Source organism: Anarrhichthys ocellatus, unplaced genomic scaffold (genome assembly GCF_004355925.1).
Source record: "Anarrhichthys ocellatus isolate YVR2014 unplaced genomic scaffold, GSC_Weel_1.0 scaffold18, whole genome shotgun sequence".
NCBI lineage: Eukaryota > Metazoa > Chordata > Actinopteri > Perciformes > Anarhichadidae > Anarrhichthys > Anarrhichthys ocellatus.
In genome coordinates this window covers 4,730,869-4,747,079 of record NW_022280048.1, presented here as the reverse complement: position 1 = coordinate 4,747,079, position 16,211 = coordinate 4,730,869, and the positions used below count along the sequence as shown (strand labels likewise).

At 39.2% G+C, this 16,211-nt stretch overlaps 1 protein-coding gene across 2 annotated transcripts; it reads left to right on the top strand.

Annotated features, from left to right (window-relative positions):
- Nucleotides 1-229: 229 nt before the first annotated feature.
- On the top strand, nt 230-10,719 carry tm7sf2 (transmembrane 7 superfamily member 2). Of its 2 annotated transcripts, none has more exons than XM_031857574.1 (11): nt 230-440; nt 1,365-1,447; nt 2,501-2,697; nt 3,734-3,788; nt 4,300-4,494; nt 6,094-6,197; nt 7,642-7,761; nt 7,941-8,109; nt 8,191-8,271; nt 8,450-8,572; nt 10,090-10,719. In XM_031857574.1, the coding sequence occupies exons 2-11, from the start codon at nt 1,375-1,377 to the stop codon at nt 10,248-10,250; spliced, it is 1,278 nt and encodes a 425-aa protein (XP_031713434.1). In that variant the 5' UTR covers nt 230-440; nt 1,365-1,374; the 3' UTR covers nt 10,251-10,719. The 2 variants fall into 2 exon arrangements, with proteins under 2 accessions (XP_031713434.1, XP_031713433.1); XM_031857573.1 differs by having other exon boundaries at nt 231-303.
- Nucleotides 10,720-16,211: the final 5,492 nt, after the last annotated feature.

Below are 16,211 nucleotides of genomic sequence, written 5' to 3'. Positions count from 1 at the left end.
AATGTGTTTTCCTGCCATACAAATAACTCACTATTCTTATACAATGTAAAAAACAAAGATTTCACAACGCCTGAGCCATTCCTCTCTCAAGGATGCACTGTCGCCACCTGAGGCGCTCATTTGATTGGTCTAACCCACTCCTACCCACCCTCTTCTGATGGCCGCGGAAGGATCTGATTGGCTTAGAGGCCGTTTCGTGATCTCCAACGTGTTTCGGGGGCGTTTCCATCTGCAGGCTGCTGGATAGGGCGCATTGATTGGAATATCTTCTCAGTCCCATCTACACCTCCATGCATTACACCGGTAAGACACTGTATTCGATGTGTTACAAGACACACGGCTATTTATTCTTTGTATTACGCTCTATTTTACTGCAAAGCCATTGTTTCTCTCGCGCTCAGATCATTCTAGCATCCGCAGGTAGTGGGACAGCAACTGAGGTAAAAACGGCCTCGTGTCATGTTTCATAATAGAAGTGTAGCTGAGTGGACACACAAGAAACGAGCTGAACTTTGTCTCGGTGGTTTACGACTCCAGGTGCAATATTACAACACTAGAATACAAAATAACAGCTAATCTAAATTATGTAACAGAATTTGAAAAGTTGCTTAATTTAAGTTAAGTGTTTTTATATACTTTTTTCTGACGTCATCGTTGATTGTCTTGTCCTTATTTATTTATTATTTATTTATTATTACTCTTCTAGGCATCCACAGATGTCCTCTGTGTGAAAAGTCTAAGAGAGTAATTGTCTCACTCTGACCAGTAGTTATAAAACTTAAAGTACAAATGCACTTGTGTAAAAGTACTCAAGTTTAAGTCCTCTATTCAAATTGAAGTGTTTAAGTATAACCAGCAAATGCACTTAACGTATCAAAGGTACAAGCCCCTGAAAGTGGCAGAAATGCTCCTTTCATAGTGTTACATTTACTATATATTAGTCTTACTATTATTATTACTATCATTATTGACGCGTTATAAGGTAGGTGGCATTTTAATGTAGCAGGTTGAGTGATGCTGCTTTGAACTAATTTATAACCAGTTGGCTAGTTGACATCTGTCACACTGTCCTGATAAAACTTTCTTGTACAGTTTGGCAACTTCATGTACATCCTAGCATAGTCACTGATATGTATCTGTTAATACATGTAGTGGAGTTAAGTAGTACATAGTTACATACATGTACAGAACTTCAGTAAATACTGCAACAAGGATGTTTAGCTTTTGTTGCAAGTCAAAGTTCACCTTCATCAGAAGTCTCTGTTACTCTTGTCATTTGTACTAATTGTCATTGCCATCTAATTACCATTTACTTGTCCCCCGAATGTCTTTATCTGGACTGAGCTACTTAATTATTTTCACAGGAGACCAATAATGAGGCCAAACAGTCAAGCGCTCAAACACAGATCCTCACATGACACAGAGAGGGAATTCGGAGGAACCCTGGGTGAGTCACAGCAGACCCGACCTTCTCTTCCAGGCACCATCACAACACATCCACCATCGTTTTATTTAAGACATCTCGCCCCCTACATAACCACGAACTCCACTCATATCGTTACAATTGCTGCAGCTAAGCCTAAAATAGTTCTTTCATTGTATTCATGTACTCCGGTCGCTGGTGTGTCACTTGTTCACACTCCTTCTCTCGTGAATGCTGAATTACAATTTTTCATGACACTGTGTTGCTCACAGATAAAAGCTGCTTTTCTGTACAAACTATTTTGCATCGATGGTGAACCTCGAGTGAAACATGTTAAATGCTGCACGTATTTCTTAGTGAACAAAAGCAGATTTTAGAAAGTTAGAAGTGAACGTCAGTAAGGCATACAGCCGGCATACAAAAGAGCATTGATAGTAATTTACTCTGTTTGATATATATACCCTGTCATGATATTTGTTGTTTGATAAAATCATAAAAATTCTGCCACAATAGAAATACAAAACTCCCTGCAGTAAAGATCACAACATGAACTCCGACTGTTCAATACAGCTCTAATTAAGAATCAACACAACCACCAAAGTCAGATTAGTCATTGTAGACATGACATGAAAGGAGAGAACAAATACATCACATCTTCTTTGTGTGTGTGTGTGTGTGTGTGTGTGTGTGTGTGTGTGTGTGTGTGTTAGCACATTAGTGGTGCTTCTCCCGCTGCGTTTCTTATATTGAGCATCACATCCAATTTGCTCTCCACTTGTTTTTAAAGTAAAATCAAGCTTTGAACGTGTTAGTTGAGCTCGCTGCAGACTACAGATGTGACAATAAGGAAGTGAACCACGCGTCATGTTGGACAGCTGAACTAATTGTTTTGCTACTATGCAGTTATTCAACATGATTGATTATTACACATTTGCTATATAAATCTGGTACATTACATAGTCTCACTCTGCTCCATTATTGAGTTTGCCCAGTGATGTCGCTGCATTGCGTCTGACTAGTTCAGCTCAGTGATGTCAGTCAGGTTGTCATCTCACTTTTATCTGTAATCTCTCTCAGGTGCTTTATGCATACCCGTCTTTCTCCCGTTGACGGTGCTCTTCCTGGTCGGTGTGAGTCGATCCCCTGATGCCAGTGTGCTCCAGTGGCCCCCTCCCCTTCCCTCCACTGACCAGCTATGGGATCCTCTGGCCCTCGTACTTCTGCTGGGCTGGATCGCTCTGCATGCCCTCCTCTACGTGATGCCTTTAGGAAAGGTATGACTCGTTCATCGGCCTGGCTCGAGGTTAAACTTACATTGAAACCGGCTGTGGGGATGAACACAACAATAAGATGCTCAAAGAAATGTTTTAGGGCATCTGGTGGCTTTGATGAAACAACCAACGATAGAAGCTCCTGTTTTGTGTTAAAGTAAATCTATTTATACTCAATGATAAACATTGATTTATAAAGGAAGGATGTAGGGTTAGGTGATAATTAATAATAATAATAAATGAAATAATAATTATTGTCTCAACCTTCAGTGAAATTGTGAATATGATCATATAGGGCAATCACTGGGCCTCATATTTACCGAGCATGTGCGACTGATATAGATCATCATGACTCTGCAAGAAAGCGAATAAGCATCAAAGCAGCAAAATGTAAAACTATTACTTTAAAGACATATTCATGGTTATCTGTGCCATGTTAAAATATAGTGTGAGGAGCACAAGCTGGAAAAAAAAGAGATTATCATAAAGACAACATCGATTTCAATTTTGCTAACATTAGCCCCCATAGGTAATACTAGATCCAGAGAGACTGTAGCTGAGCAACATTCATTGACCAATGGTCCATTTATTTGTTTATGATTTTAACTTTTCATTTGTTTCGTGGAGGGATATGTTGATTCTTCCTTCAATGGTTACATAGGCCCACTTTAAAGTTTTTGTCTTTACACACTTGAAGAGGTTTTTATGTGTAATGCTTAAAAGTGGGACACTTGCGTATATATATATTCCATACTATGACATATACTGATAGGGGATGAATAGTCAAACTAATATTGTGATTCATTTCAGCCATGTCACCCAACCTTAGCATGACGGTATATTATATGCACAATATATCGGCTACATGAATTGCAATAATGTGATTAGTTGACTTTCAAGCCAAATATTGTGTTCTAAGACTTTATTGATCCCTATAGAGAACAATCTTGTGCTCTGACTGAGCCTGTGACGCTGTTCCAATAATGAATGAATACACAGAATATGTGTTCAAATTCAAAATGAGTGTATTTACCGGCAGGTGTCTGAAGGATTAGTGCTGAGGGATGGAGCGCGCCTCAAGTATCCCATAAATGGTATCTATATTACTGATCATTAAAAAAAACACATCATATGTTTTGTTTTTAGGATTATTTATTTTTAGGATGTAATATGCGCTAAAGGCTCAGTTGTTATTAGTCATATAGTGTGATTTTCTGCAATGTCGTTGAGCAACAACTGGCTTTGTACCGTGAGTAATGGAGGATAATTATGCTGTTGAACATTATTGTCTATCATACTATAGTACTATACATTTATATTAAGATAGCTGTTAATATTTCACAGTTATGGTTGAGTTTTGAGGGCAAGTGTTTGTTATGCTTTGCTCTAGTACAATTCACCTGCTGTGGCATTTCATTTCAAGGAGGATCCAAAAGTCTTGTTTCTTTATGTATTATTTTAACCTCTTGACGTTGAGCTAAAGTTTACTTAAGTTACGCAATCTAAAGTTCCATCTCTTCTAACTTTTTTTTTATTGAACCAGCCTGTGTCGGTCTGTTTATCTCTTTCCCCCTGGCTACAGCTTTGTTTGTTTCTCTCCCTCAGGTTTTTATGGCCTGTGCGTCAGCAGCGTGTTGCTGATGTTGTTACTGGGGCTCGGGGCTCCTCTGGGGTATCTGTTTGAGCTGCTGTTGCCTCTAGCAGTGTGTGCAATAGCGGTGTCATTCCTGTTCTCCGTCTACCTCTACATCCGCTCCTTTTGGGTTCCGTCTCATGCTCTCGCTTTGGGAGGCAACACAGGTGAGAGTGGAGGTTCATCGCTGACGGAAGCGTCCACCTTAAAACACTATTTTAAAATGGTTACTGGTGATATATAGTGTGCAAGCTCTTCAGGAGCCTGCAGGCATCAAGTGAACACTTTTGAGTAAGCTGACCCTGCTACACCAGCTACGCTGTGTGCTCTGCTGCATCCGAAGGCAGAAAACTGAGACCCGCCAGTATTGCGATTCAGCTTCTGCTCACTGTTGGTTATGTTCATCCCAGTTTTTGAAAAGACAAAAAGAGCAACAACATGTTGGTTCCAGTGCCACGCTATAACCTCATGGTGATTCAGTTCACATGAAATTAATTAAGTTTACATGTTAAATAGGCACGTGAATGTATGATTTTAACAGAATGTTGGTGGGAGAAAAAAAAAAACAAGTCATTGGCTAAATCGATGAATGGCAACAATGTGCTATGTTGATTTGTATCTGCAAAAATCCCTGCAGAACTAATGGCGTCCTTAACTCCCTCCAGTGTACACAGTATTTAGTGATAATTAGCTAAATAAGTCAGCATGATAACGCCCTAAACAAATGATGGTTAAACATCAGCATTTTTGCCTTGTCATTGTGAGCATATTAATATAATGACGACGTTAGCATTTAGCTCAAAGCGCCACTGTACGTAAGTACAGCCTCACGGAGCTGCTAGCATGGCTGTACACTCGTCTTGTTTTTGTAAGATGAAATAAAATGGAAAACACAGGAGCTTCAGTTGACCTGTAGAACCAACCACAGATGCTCTCAGTCCACCATTACTGTTCCTCTGTGTGCTTACAAACAGCCTAAAGCAACAAGTTCAGGTCAATTGTAGAAAATTGCTGAAAGTAACTGAAAAAAAGCAGAGACAGGCAGGTAGAACACTTCACATCACCTAGTTACTGATGCACTGGATCGAACATTTACCTGGACCATTGAACCCTTGCATCTAAATGGAATGCAGCCATCGATTAATGTTGTTGATTACAGCTGTGCCTTTACTGTGATATGATACTGGGATGAAAAATGCACATTAATGTGACAGCAGATTTATCAAGCTAATAGACCTAAAGAGCTTTTGACTGAAGATATACTCTAATTGTCCTGCATGCACTTACAAGCACATAACATAAATCATACGCATAAACATGCTTAAATTCACAAGTTGAGTGTGAGGCAGCAGTTCTTTACAATAATAAAAGGTAAGAACTGACGGTAGTTTCAAATCGTAAAGACAGGTTTAATCACACCAGATGATAAATACAGTGTGTCAGTGTGGACACCAAGATATTTATATGTAAATGAATCATCTCCTGAGTTTTCTTCACATTCTCAATAAGGTGGTGAGCATTACACCAGTGCACAACCTGTTCAATTTTAGAAAGGCAAAGTGATGTGTCTTGATCTCTGGGTAATAAGCCAAGTATGGTGTCATCGGAGAGTTTTTCTCACACATCCACCCTGCAAACAGGTTTCAGCTACTTGCTAATTGATTGACTTCTAGTAGATTAATGAAAAGACTAAAAGCACATAATTACTTGATGTGTCCAGTTCTCCTGTGGATTAATTGTAGCATCCATCCCTCTGCCTTGTCTAGGAAATCCCCTGTATGACTTCTTCATCGGACGGGAGCTAAACCCCCGGATTGGAAACTTTGACCTTAAATATTTCTGTGAGCTCAGACCGGGTCTGATTGGCTGGGTGAGTTAACCTGCAGGGGAGGAAAATAAGTCCACTCTCAAAAATACCCATTTAAAAAAAAATCCAGACACTGAACATTTCTGTTACAAAGGTTGTGGTATAGAAATTGCTATATATACTTGTGCTATTTTGAGGTAAATAATTGGGAAGCTGCCCCTAACCAAGTCTGAAGAACTGTTTAATATTAAATTTCGCTTCATAGAATTATTAAATTTGAGAAATTATAATGAGCCCTTGCTCTCATTTTCTCATAGGAAGAGAAAGTAATGGAGTTAAAACAATATAATTCAAATTAAAAACCAGAAGACCTTAAAAGTACAAAGATTAAAGCAAATGTGACATAATTAAATGTTTACTAAAACACAAATCTGACCTTTCTGACCAACTGTTTAAAGCTTAACACTTTTGTTGTAATATTTCCCTTTATTTGTTAGTATGAATATTTTCAAATGCTGATGGTGATCTCTGATAGAGAGCCCAACAAGACCAACAGGTGGCGATGTTGCTCTCTCCTGATCTTCCACAATAATTAGCAGTCGGAATCAGAAACTTTTCTCCCTGATGACCTGACACGGTGACACATTTGTTGGAGGGCAAGCTTCATTATTTTGAGTCATAATCATGGGACGAAATATAGAAATTCCAGTGAGAATTTCAAAAACGATTCTTAAGATTACAGCAAGGTTCTCTTTATCTTCACTAGTCCCAGTAATACAACACAGAGACAGTAGTAGAGACTGTAGAAGGAGCGAGTCACACTGGTAATTGCCGAGGTAATGAGTCCTTTATTTACGTTTTCTTTCTCTGTATTCACAGTATAAACAGTAAAACCTTTTGCACATGTGAATGTTCTAAAGCCAAGTGCGTAGGAGAGGACAGAAAAAGCTTCCACCAACTGGCTACAGACAGTGTGTGGGAGATGTTTGTTTCCTGTTGAATGTTTAAACTATGTACTTTTAACTTTGAACAGCTTACAATTGCTAAACAAATTACATTTTACATTTTTTTGTTAAATAAATCAAGTTCATATTCTTGTAGAGCCCATTAAGAGTGACATGCCTCTTTATAAATAGAGTATTAAATGTTAAGTCACATTACATTTACATTTATTATCCACGCTTGTGTGATATAAGACCCTTCCAGTAGCACCGATACGGAAAGATAAGTCATTAAATGCAGCGAGAGAAAACAACTTGTCTTTGGTCAAAGGAAATGTGAAACTATATTTCACAATACAGTGAAGTAGAGAGGATCCAACTCAACTGATATTATTTGTGAGCTAATCGTGACGAGCAGTGCGTCGAGTGATAATTCCAACATTTTGTTGTTCTGATCCAATTAATCACATAATGAATTTGTCATCCAATACTTGGCGAGTGCAGCTGAAAAATGTTGCCTAACTGGTGATGTTAATCAGTATTCACTTCACCTGTTGCTCTCTCAGGTGGTCATAAACCTTGGCATGTTGATGAAGGAGGTGGAGCTTCGCGGTTCCCCCTCACTCGCCATGATACTGGTCAACAGTTTCCAGCTGCTGTATGTGGCAGATGCTCTGTGGAATGAGGTGAGGGGTCAACAAAGTCAGCCATAAAGATTAGACTAAGTACTGTAGATCCTTATGTCATACATGAATTACCACTTCAGTCCTTGCAGACCTTTAATAAGGGGCACACCAAAAGATGACTTCAGAGAGATCTTTGTAACTATTATTATTTGATCCCCTGCTCTTTTGTGTTAAACCAGGAGGCTGTTCTGACAACCATGGACATTGTGCATGATGGTTTTGGCTTCATGTTGGTCTTTGGGGACCTGGCCTGGGTTCCCTTCACATACGGCCTGCAGGCGTCCTTCCTGGTTGTGCACCCACAAACCCTAAGTTCACTCGGCGCAGCGACTATAATAGCACTGAATGGTAATCATGTTCATCAGGCTGTGATATGTCATGTGTCATGGTTAAAGATGGCCACGTTAACATTTGTCTCTTTGTCATCAGGTATTGGATATTATGTTTTCAGAAAGTCCAACTCACAGAAGAACCAGTTCAGACGAGACCCGACACATCCAAGTGTTGCAAGTCAGTCATTTCTCGTGTTCTCTAAATCAAGACAAACACTCCCACTTGTAGTCTTTCACATATTATTTCTAATTATGTGTCCCAACCCATGCTGTGTATAACAGAGTGAAGTGGGTGTTGATCTCTTCAGTGACTTGCACTTCTTGCACTCAGAAATATCTACGTTCTCCTCTTGCAGGACTGGAGACCATCGCCGCAGCAACAGGCAAACGTCTGCTGGTGTCTGGCTGGTGGGGGCTCGTCCGTCATCCCAATTACCTCGGTGACCTCCTCATGGCCCTGGCGTGGTCCCTGCCATGTGGTAAGACGTATTGCACGCAGGCCACTCTGATGTAACACAATCACCGAACGTCATCTTTAGAAAATGTGGATGAGGTCATAGATAGGAGATTCAATGTGAGAGTGGTAATCGTATCCAGCGATATTTATCAGTAGAAACAAAAATCGATGAGTTGGTGTTTTAATGACACAATCAAAAAACTGTTTTTTTTCTCAGATTGTACATGCACCTCTGTGTGGATCATACGATCTGTACAGAAGGTGGACAAAATAACAGAAACACCTTACAATACAATCCAGAAAAGATTGGTGAAGCGATTGTCAGACGTGTTGATTAATCTACATGTTGAGTTCAAATGTTAAGTGTGTGTCTTTGTTCAGTACAAGTTATTTCATTTTTTTTAGGGCTGAATGTCTTAATCAATAACCAGATACTAAATGCTCCACGCTTAGCTTACGCTTACTGTCTCTGTCTGTTGTTTGGTGTTCAGCAAATAGTATGCCGTGGATTTCTAGAGGTTTTCACTGAAAACAGATGCATTATGCGGCTGAAAACATTATCAGAGCAGTGAGATTGAAGCAAAACAATGAAGCTGCAGGCTGGAAAATGAAAACAATGAACTGAAGGACGCTTAAAAGCTCAGTAGAGCTGAGGAGAACTGTCACGTCATAATGATCTTTGAGTTTGTCCCCCTCCATATACAAGTAATAATGTGATCCATTGTTACTATGAAAATATTGATTTTATAGCCACTTTAAATCAGGAAGTACGTGACCACAGCAAGGCGAACAAAGTTACAAAAGCTGCCAATCTTTCAGTTTCAGATACTCTGTGCTATGAAGACATTTTGGTGGCTACCAGAAAAGCATTGTATTTCCTTCCTGTCCTTATTAGATAATTATACCACGTTTGTGACTGATGCAGAAGCAATAAAGGCAGCAACAATGTGTTCTCTTTGTTCCTCTGTAAGCTGCCTTATGTTCTCTTGAAAACGCACTCCCTAAAATGGTGTCTGTCAGACTTTTGTTCCAGCTGACACATTCTGCTCATTATTCAAAACTTTATGTGACTCACTGGTGGAGCTGCCTTTGTAATTGAGATGTACTGTAGAATCTGCCTTAATTTCCGTTGCAAAAGTCAGAAATGGCTAAATTATGCACGCAATATTCGAGACGTGTGAAAGCAAAGAGGCTCTGACAAAGAGGAACATCCAGACCCTGACTGAAAAACATTCTAAGCATACAAAAAATTACCATTGAGGTGAATCAACAACTGAAGCGTTTAATCAAACTGGTATTCAATGCAGGGCTCTTGCATCATGCAGATTGAAAAGATAATGTACAGCCAAATGCAGAGGAGGGTGTACACTTGGTTACAGTTTGTTTGATGTCATTTACATCATTCACAATGAGGTCAATAGTAATAGTTTCTCTGCTATGATGATAATTTCATGTGTGATTCATATGTTATAGTTTTCTTTGTCATTATGTCGTGTTTCCTCCTGCTTATAGTCTATACATTTGTGTCTTTTTCTGCAGGATTCTCACATCTCCTGCCTTACTTCTACGTCGTATATTTCGCTGTCTTGCTGATTCACCGAGAGGCCCGTGATGAGAGACTGTGTAGGGCCAAATACGGACTAGCTTGGGACACTTACTGTCGACGTGTGCCCTACAGGATCTTCCCCTATATCTACTGAACAGGAAAGCAGATGGGTGGAACGGGACCAAAACTGTCCAAACACAAACCTAGCAATAACTTCAAATAAAAATCAATTTTTAGTTACACAGACCACAAAATATGACCCAGTGCTGCTACTGCGTATCTGCAGGGATCTCATCATTTCAATCAGCCTTGTTTGGAAAGGCTCTGGTTCAATCACAAAATGATGTTCAGTGGATCACTATTTCTAATTCATTTGATTTTGCTTTTACTCTAAAACCTCAGAGGACTCTGTTGTAGGTATATCAGTCTGCATACACTTGTCTCTTGTTCAGCTAAAGCATTCCAGCATAAAAGGCTAAAGCTGTACATCTGAAAACAGTCATGGCCTTGTGAGTCTTTTCTCATAAAAAATGTGATAACTTCTTATAAAAATGAGAAAATCTTATTTTAATGAAAAAATGTAATCCCAAAAAATTAAAATGCATTTCCATGTTTTTTTTTAGTTTTTTTTTACAGTATCCTTTTTTTGTGTAACGGTGAAATACATTTAAGAAGAACAAATAAAAAAACACCAGACAACACTTGATCATGTATCTTAATTGCCCTTATTAGACAGACAGTGAATCTCTCTGCATTGTGGTAAACACATGTTATATATGTTAAGATGGGTGAAATCAAAAGCTTGTAAGAAGAGTACAATCTCTGTCTGTTCAAGCCTGTGAAGATGACAGCTAATAGCTGTGTAACTTTATAGCAACCTCTTCCAACCTGTCACCATCATCTTCATTAAATGTCAATCTTTTCAGGATTTCGGTCTTAACAGCAGACGTTCCAGGAGCTTCTGGGCTTTTTCTGTCAGGCTTCAGCTTTGTATTCGCTCTGTTCCAAATTACTCTGAAGGAACAAATACTAATGGCCTGCATTAGTACGATTAAATGGCCTCAATCATCATTAAAGCAGTGCTCCTTGAAGCTTTGAATCAGAGCAGGTTGATTCACTGTGTGGGTGGCAGGTGGTCGTATTGTTAACGGAGTGGTGTGTTGTAATGGGAAAATATGTCATAGTCTCATGTGAAGGTTTAAAGAATGTAAGTCCTAAAAGAGCAGACACCAAACTGTAGTTTCAGTAGATGACTTTAATTAGTTTAGTATCCAGGTGTCTTGTTATCTGTTATCATTGTGCACTGTTTCTTTCTTCTTCGTATCTGTTATCATTGTGCACTGTTTCTTTCTTCTTCATAAGACAGAGACACAGAGAGGCCTTGACTAACAGAGATCCTCTGTTTGAAATACTTTTGACTTCCTTTGTGACGCATTATCTGAAGTTGTAAAGGTGTAAACCTTTGCATGCATATATGATGTGTGAGGGTAAAGAATGTCTATTCTGTCTCTGCAATGGTCATTTTAACAATGTCACAGTGGCTTCAAAGGAAGCATCTGCTGTGAGTTTTAAACGGTTTATTGTAAGGCAAACTGTGAACAAAGGGATTTGCAAACAGGAGATAAAGCATCTTCCTGACTGTCTTAAATGAAGTATACTAAGGCTTGAAGGATGACCTGCCTTTTATTGTGTTCTTTGTGTATTCTTGTTAGCTAAGCAGATAACAGGAAGCTGTCTGAGCATAAATGTCCATGCATTGTGACTGTTAGGTAGACCACTCTTACAGATCACTGCAATGTGCCTGTGAGACTGTTCTCTTTGCTTGCAAGCAAATAAATTGACTTTACAAACCTTGATCGTTCATCAAAACTCTGTTTACTTTATATTGATAGAAAACCTTCACTTTCTTCTCCCGACTAGTCATAAGAAATATTCCACAACAGTGTCACTTTAAGGAAAGTTTTTATTGAATAGGTGCTTCCTTGATGGTCCGTTATGGCCATTTTCTTGGTTCACATGGCATTTTAAAAGTGGAGTTTGTCTGTTTCCCCCTTTTAACATATTTAGACCCCTATTATATTAACAGGCAATCAAAAATCAAAGTGGGCCTTTTTTTCGATTATAAATCACTGCATTTACACTGCAGTTGATATTTCTCTAACATTGCAGTGAGGTGCATGCATACAGATGACGGAGCTCCCTACTGATGCAGACCTTCATTTTCACCTTTTAAGCCCATTTACAGTCGGCCCATGGCCTTGCCTACACAGCACTCAAGCGATTTTTTTTGTTGTTTTTCAGATGCTAAGTGCTAATTAGGAATGTGTTTGTATAATGTCGCGTTTGTCTACATGGTGATTGGTTTAATGCTGAATTAATACATAATATTGTTATGTTTTATGTATATGTGTATATATGTATTTTTTCTTTTCACCAATTCTTTTTTATTTGCTCTTGTAACACTTTGATTCTGTTAAGAAAAGTGCATGCTATAATGTAATATTATTGATATTCTCATATGAGATTAGTTATTTGAATGTTGAATTGTTACATACAAAACTTTAGTGTGAATATAATTTTATATTAAAAGCTGCAAGCAGCATTGATCGGGCCCTCGCATATTCACGCACGTTGAGGGTACTGGCAGGACTCTAATGGAGCCATGAATTTCTGTGACCATCATACTGCGTGCACGAGTTAAAAGGTATTTCCTTTGTCGACCAATGGCATAGCCAGGTCATTTTGCCAGGTCTTAAGTCTTGAATGTTTTGAGTGTACCTCCGAATACAATCATAACTGTAAGTCTGTAAAAATGGATAAAAAACTGAATGCGCTTCAGTGTTAGTAACATAACAGACTGTCAAAGTAAATGTTGGTCTCAAAACCGACTGTTTGTGCAGGGAGCTCTGACAAGCACTGCTGAGTGACTCTAAGCTGGAAGAGTCGAGGAAAAATAAGGGAATGTATAGTTACATGTGGAAAAAAAACATCTTTTTGAAAAGAAATAAGTTTAAGCCAAAGGGTGAGCCAATGTACAATAATCTATCATATAATTTAGGCTGGGTGCAGTTTGATTTTATTAACAAACTTCACGTTTCATTAAAGTACTTTACATTACGGCCTGGCTCAAAAACGAACAATCAATTCAATTTACTATTAATGAAAACTCCACGTACAAGCACGATTTGGAAACCTTTTTTATCCAATTTCTGCTCTCCAAGCATCTTAGTTTACACATATTTAGATCAGAGAAGTCTTTTTCTCATGGTGTGCCCACGAACCCTTTCAATAAGTTCAGTGTTTGGGCCGCTGTAATTATAGAATCCTGTTTACGGCCATGGTTATCAGTAGGTTGCGCTATGACTATGAGTTAATATTGGCATGCAGAAATCCTAAAGCCATGACAGTCATCAAGCATGTCAAGTTTGGGACAGTTTTGACAAAGTACATTCGAGTTACAACAGCTTGATGGATGATGGTAAACCATGTAAAATAGCTGCCACACCATATCCATGTCGTTCGATGAAACCTCAAGCTTTTAGTAACTTCAAATCACAAAGGTCTTGAGATTGTTCTGCCGAAATTCTAAGTTGATATGATTAATTCCCTAGGACGAGTTCGTTAAAGTACAGCACCTGGTAATTGCAAAAAAACACGAGAAATTAATACAAAATGGCTGACTTCCGGTTGGGTTTAGAGCATGGACCCCAAATACTTTTTTTTAAGTCTACATGTGATACATCTGGTTACCAAATTTTATACATCTAGGTCAAACGTACTGCAAGGGCTGTATCGTTGAAATCTTGTAGGGGGCGCTATCGAGCCGACTTGCCACTCTGAAGCATTAAAATCACATCAGATAACTACATTCAGGATTTTAAATCTGTGTGCCAAGTTTGCTTATGTTTCAAGCATTTTTAGCCTCTCAAAATTACCTTCGTTTTTCACGGCGAAGACTGCGTCGCCACGGCAACAGCATTCGACGCAACATCAAAAGCTTCATGAACTGGCATTATGAACTTCTTACATTTGTGTGGAACTAATTTGATGTTGATTTGATTTACCTACTAAGAGAAACAAGCCAAAGTACAAAGACTTTAACTTCCTGTTACCAGTAGGTGGCTCTATGACTATGATTCAAAATTGGCCTGCAGATGTCTTCAGGACTAGAGTCTAATCAAACATGTGAAATCTGGTAAAGATCTGATGATGTGGAGTCGAGTTACATCAGTTTATTTTTTCATGGCGAAGGATTGAAATTCGCCGAGCTGCCACGTCACCGCCCTTCAACAACTTCTTACAATCGTCACACTGAAGCATTATCAAGGTCTTAAGACTTTTCTGACAAAACTTTAGAGGGATCTGATTAATCTGTGAGGAGCAGGATGTCAAAGTACACAACTTACAACTTCCAGTTGCCACTAGGTGGCGCTATTACTATGATTCTAAATTGTCATATACGTGTTCGTCGGTGCTCGGGCCCTAATAATAATAATAATAATAATAATAATAAACTTTTGAAGAACAATAGGTCCTACGCTCCGACTATGTCGGTGCTCGGGCCCTAATTAGAGGCTTGGTGTGCATGTCGGATAACACCCCACCTTTAGCTATTAGAGACAGGTGATGTAGGTGCTGTTTCAGTGAATGTTGATAAAAATCCAAATCCATTGATAAGATGCATTCACTTATATATGTCTTAACTGCTATTAAAATGAGAAGAGTATTTCACAGCCTTGATCCGTGCCCTTGAGGGCTTTTTAGTGTTTATTCAGTGAAATAGTGTTTGAACTCGCCCAGGCCCCCGGCCCAGCCCGCCGCCCGGTCTGCATTGCAACCGACCCCGACGCTTGTCCCTGCGGCTGGTGGGTCCACAGGGTGGCTGCTCCATGATGTTTCTCGCTGACGAACTCCCCTCCTGGGTCTGGCTCCGGGAGGGTGCCCCGGTTTCCCTGGTCCGGGCGAGGTGGCTGAAATCTGTGGGCTGCTATTATTATTATGCCATCATTTTTGAACCGCTCTTAGTCTGGGCTCTCCCCTGAGACCTGTTTGCCTTGGGAGACCCTAGGGTCCCTGGACAAGATAGCTTGTTGTTTATACATCATGTGCTGTTTGGCTTGGAGATCATTTATTCTATCGTTGATTCTCGAAGAGTTGTCAGGTCATTTGATTTATGTGGCTTAATTATGCTTGCTGCACCTGCCTTGTTGTCCATAACTCTTTTATATTCATTATCGGACATTTTTATTTACTGTTTAATTGTTCAGTTTTGACTCTTTTTCGGGTTAATTCAATAAAGGTTACAGATTGATTTCCCCTCTTAACTTGGTTTCATTTAAATAACTGTCAAAAAAAAATGTCTCCAATATTTCAATACAAAATCCAAGATAAGGATTAGGAACCATTCAACTGTACAACCTAACTCAGGCATGTCCAAAGTCCGGCCCGCGGGCCAATCACGGCCCGAGGTCAGATTCTATATGGCCCGTACCTTCTGTCTTAAAATGCATTATTTATGGCCCGCCAGCACAGTCAAAACGGAATGAATAAATCATACAAATTCAACATGCAATTCCTCCTTTTACCTCATGGTGGCAGCACCACTCTGTAACTGTCTGGTTGTTTGAAATTGGCTGACCCTTGAACTGTCATGGCTACGGTAAGTAAAAAAAGGAAAGTCGATAACGAGGGCCGCCGCTTCCAGGAGAGGTGGAGATCGCAATATTTTTTTCACCGAAAACCGAAACAACTGTGTCTGCCTAATTAGTCATGAGACTGTTGCCTTGTTTAAGGAATATAATGTAAAGAGACACTACGAGACCAAACATGCTAATGCTACAACAAGCTATCAGAGCGACCGAGCTAGAAAAGTGAAGCAACTCCAAGATAACAGCAACACTGTAACTTCTTTACATTCTAATAGAATGTAAAGAAGTTACATTGTATCAGAATGTAGCTTCTTTACATTCTATTAGAATGTAAAGAAGCTACATTGTATCAGAATGTAGCTTCTTTACATTCTAATAGAATGTAAAGAAGCTACAGTGTATAGAATGATTCTATTGAAGTTATTCCTTTTTTAAATGTTTTAGACGAGTCACTAATCACTTTAAGA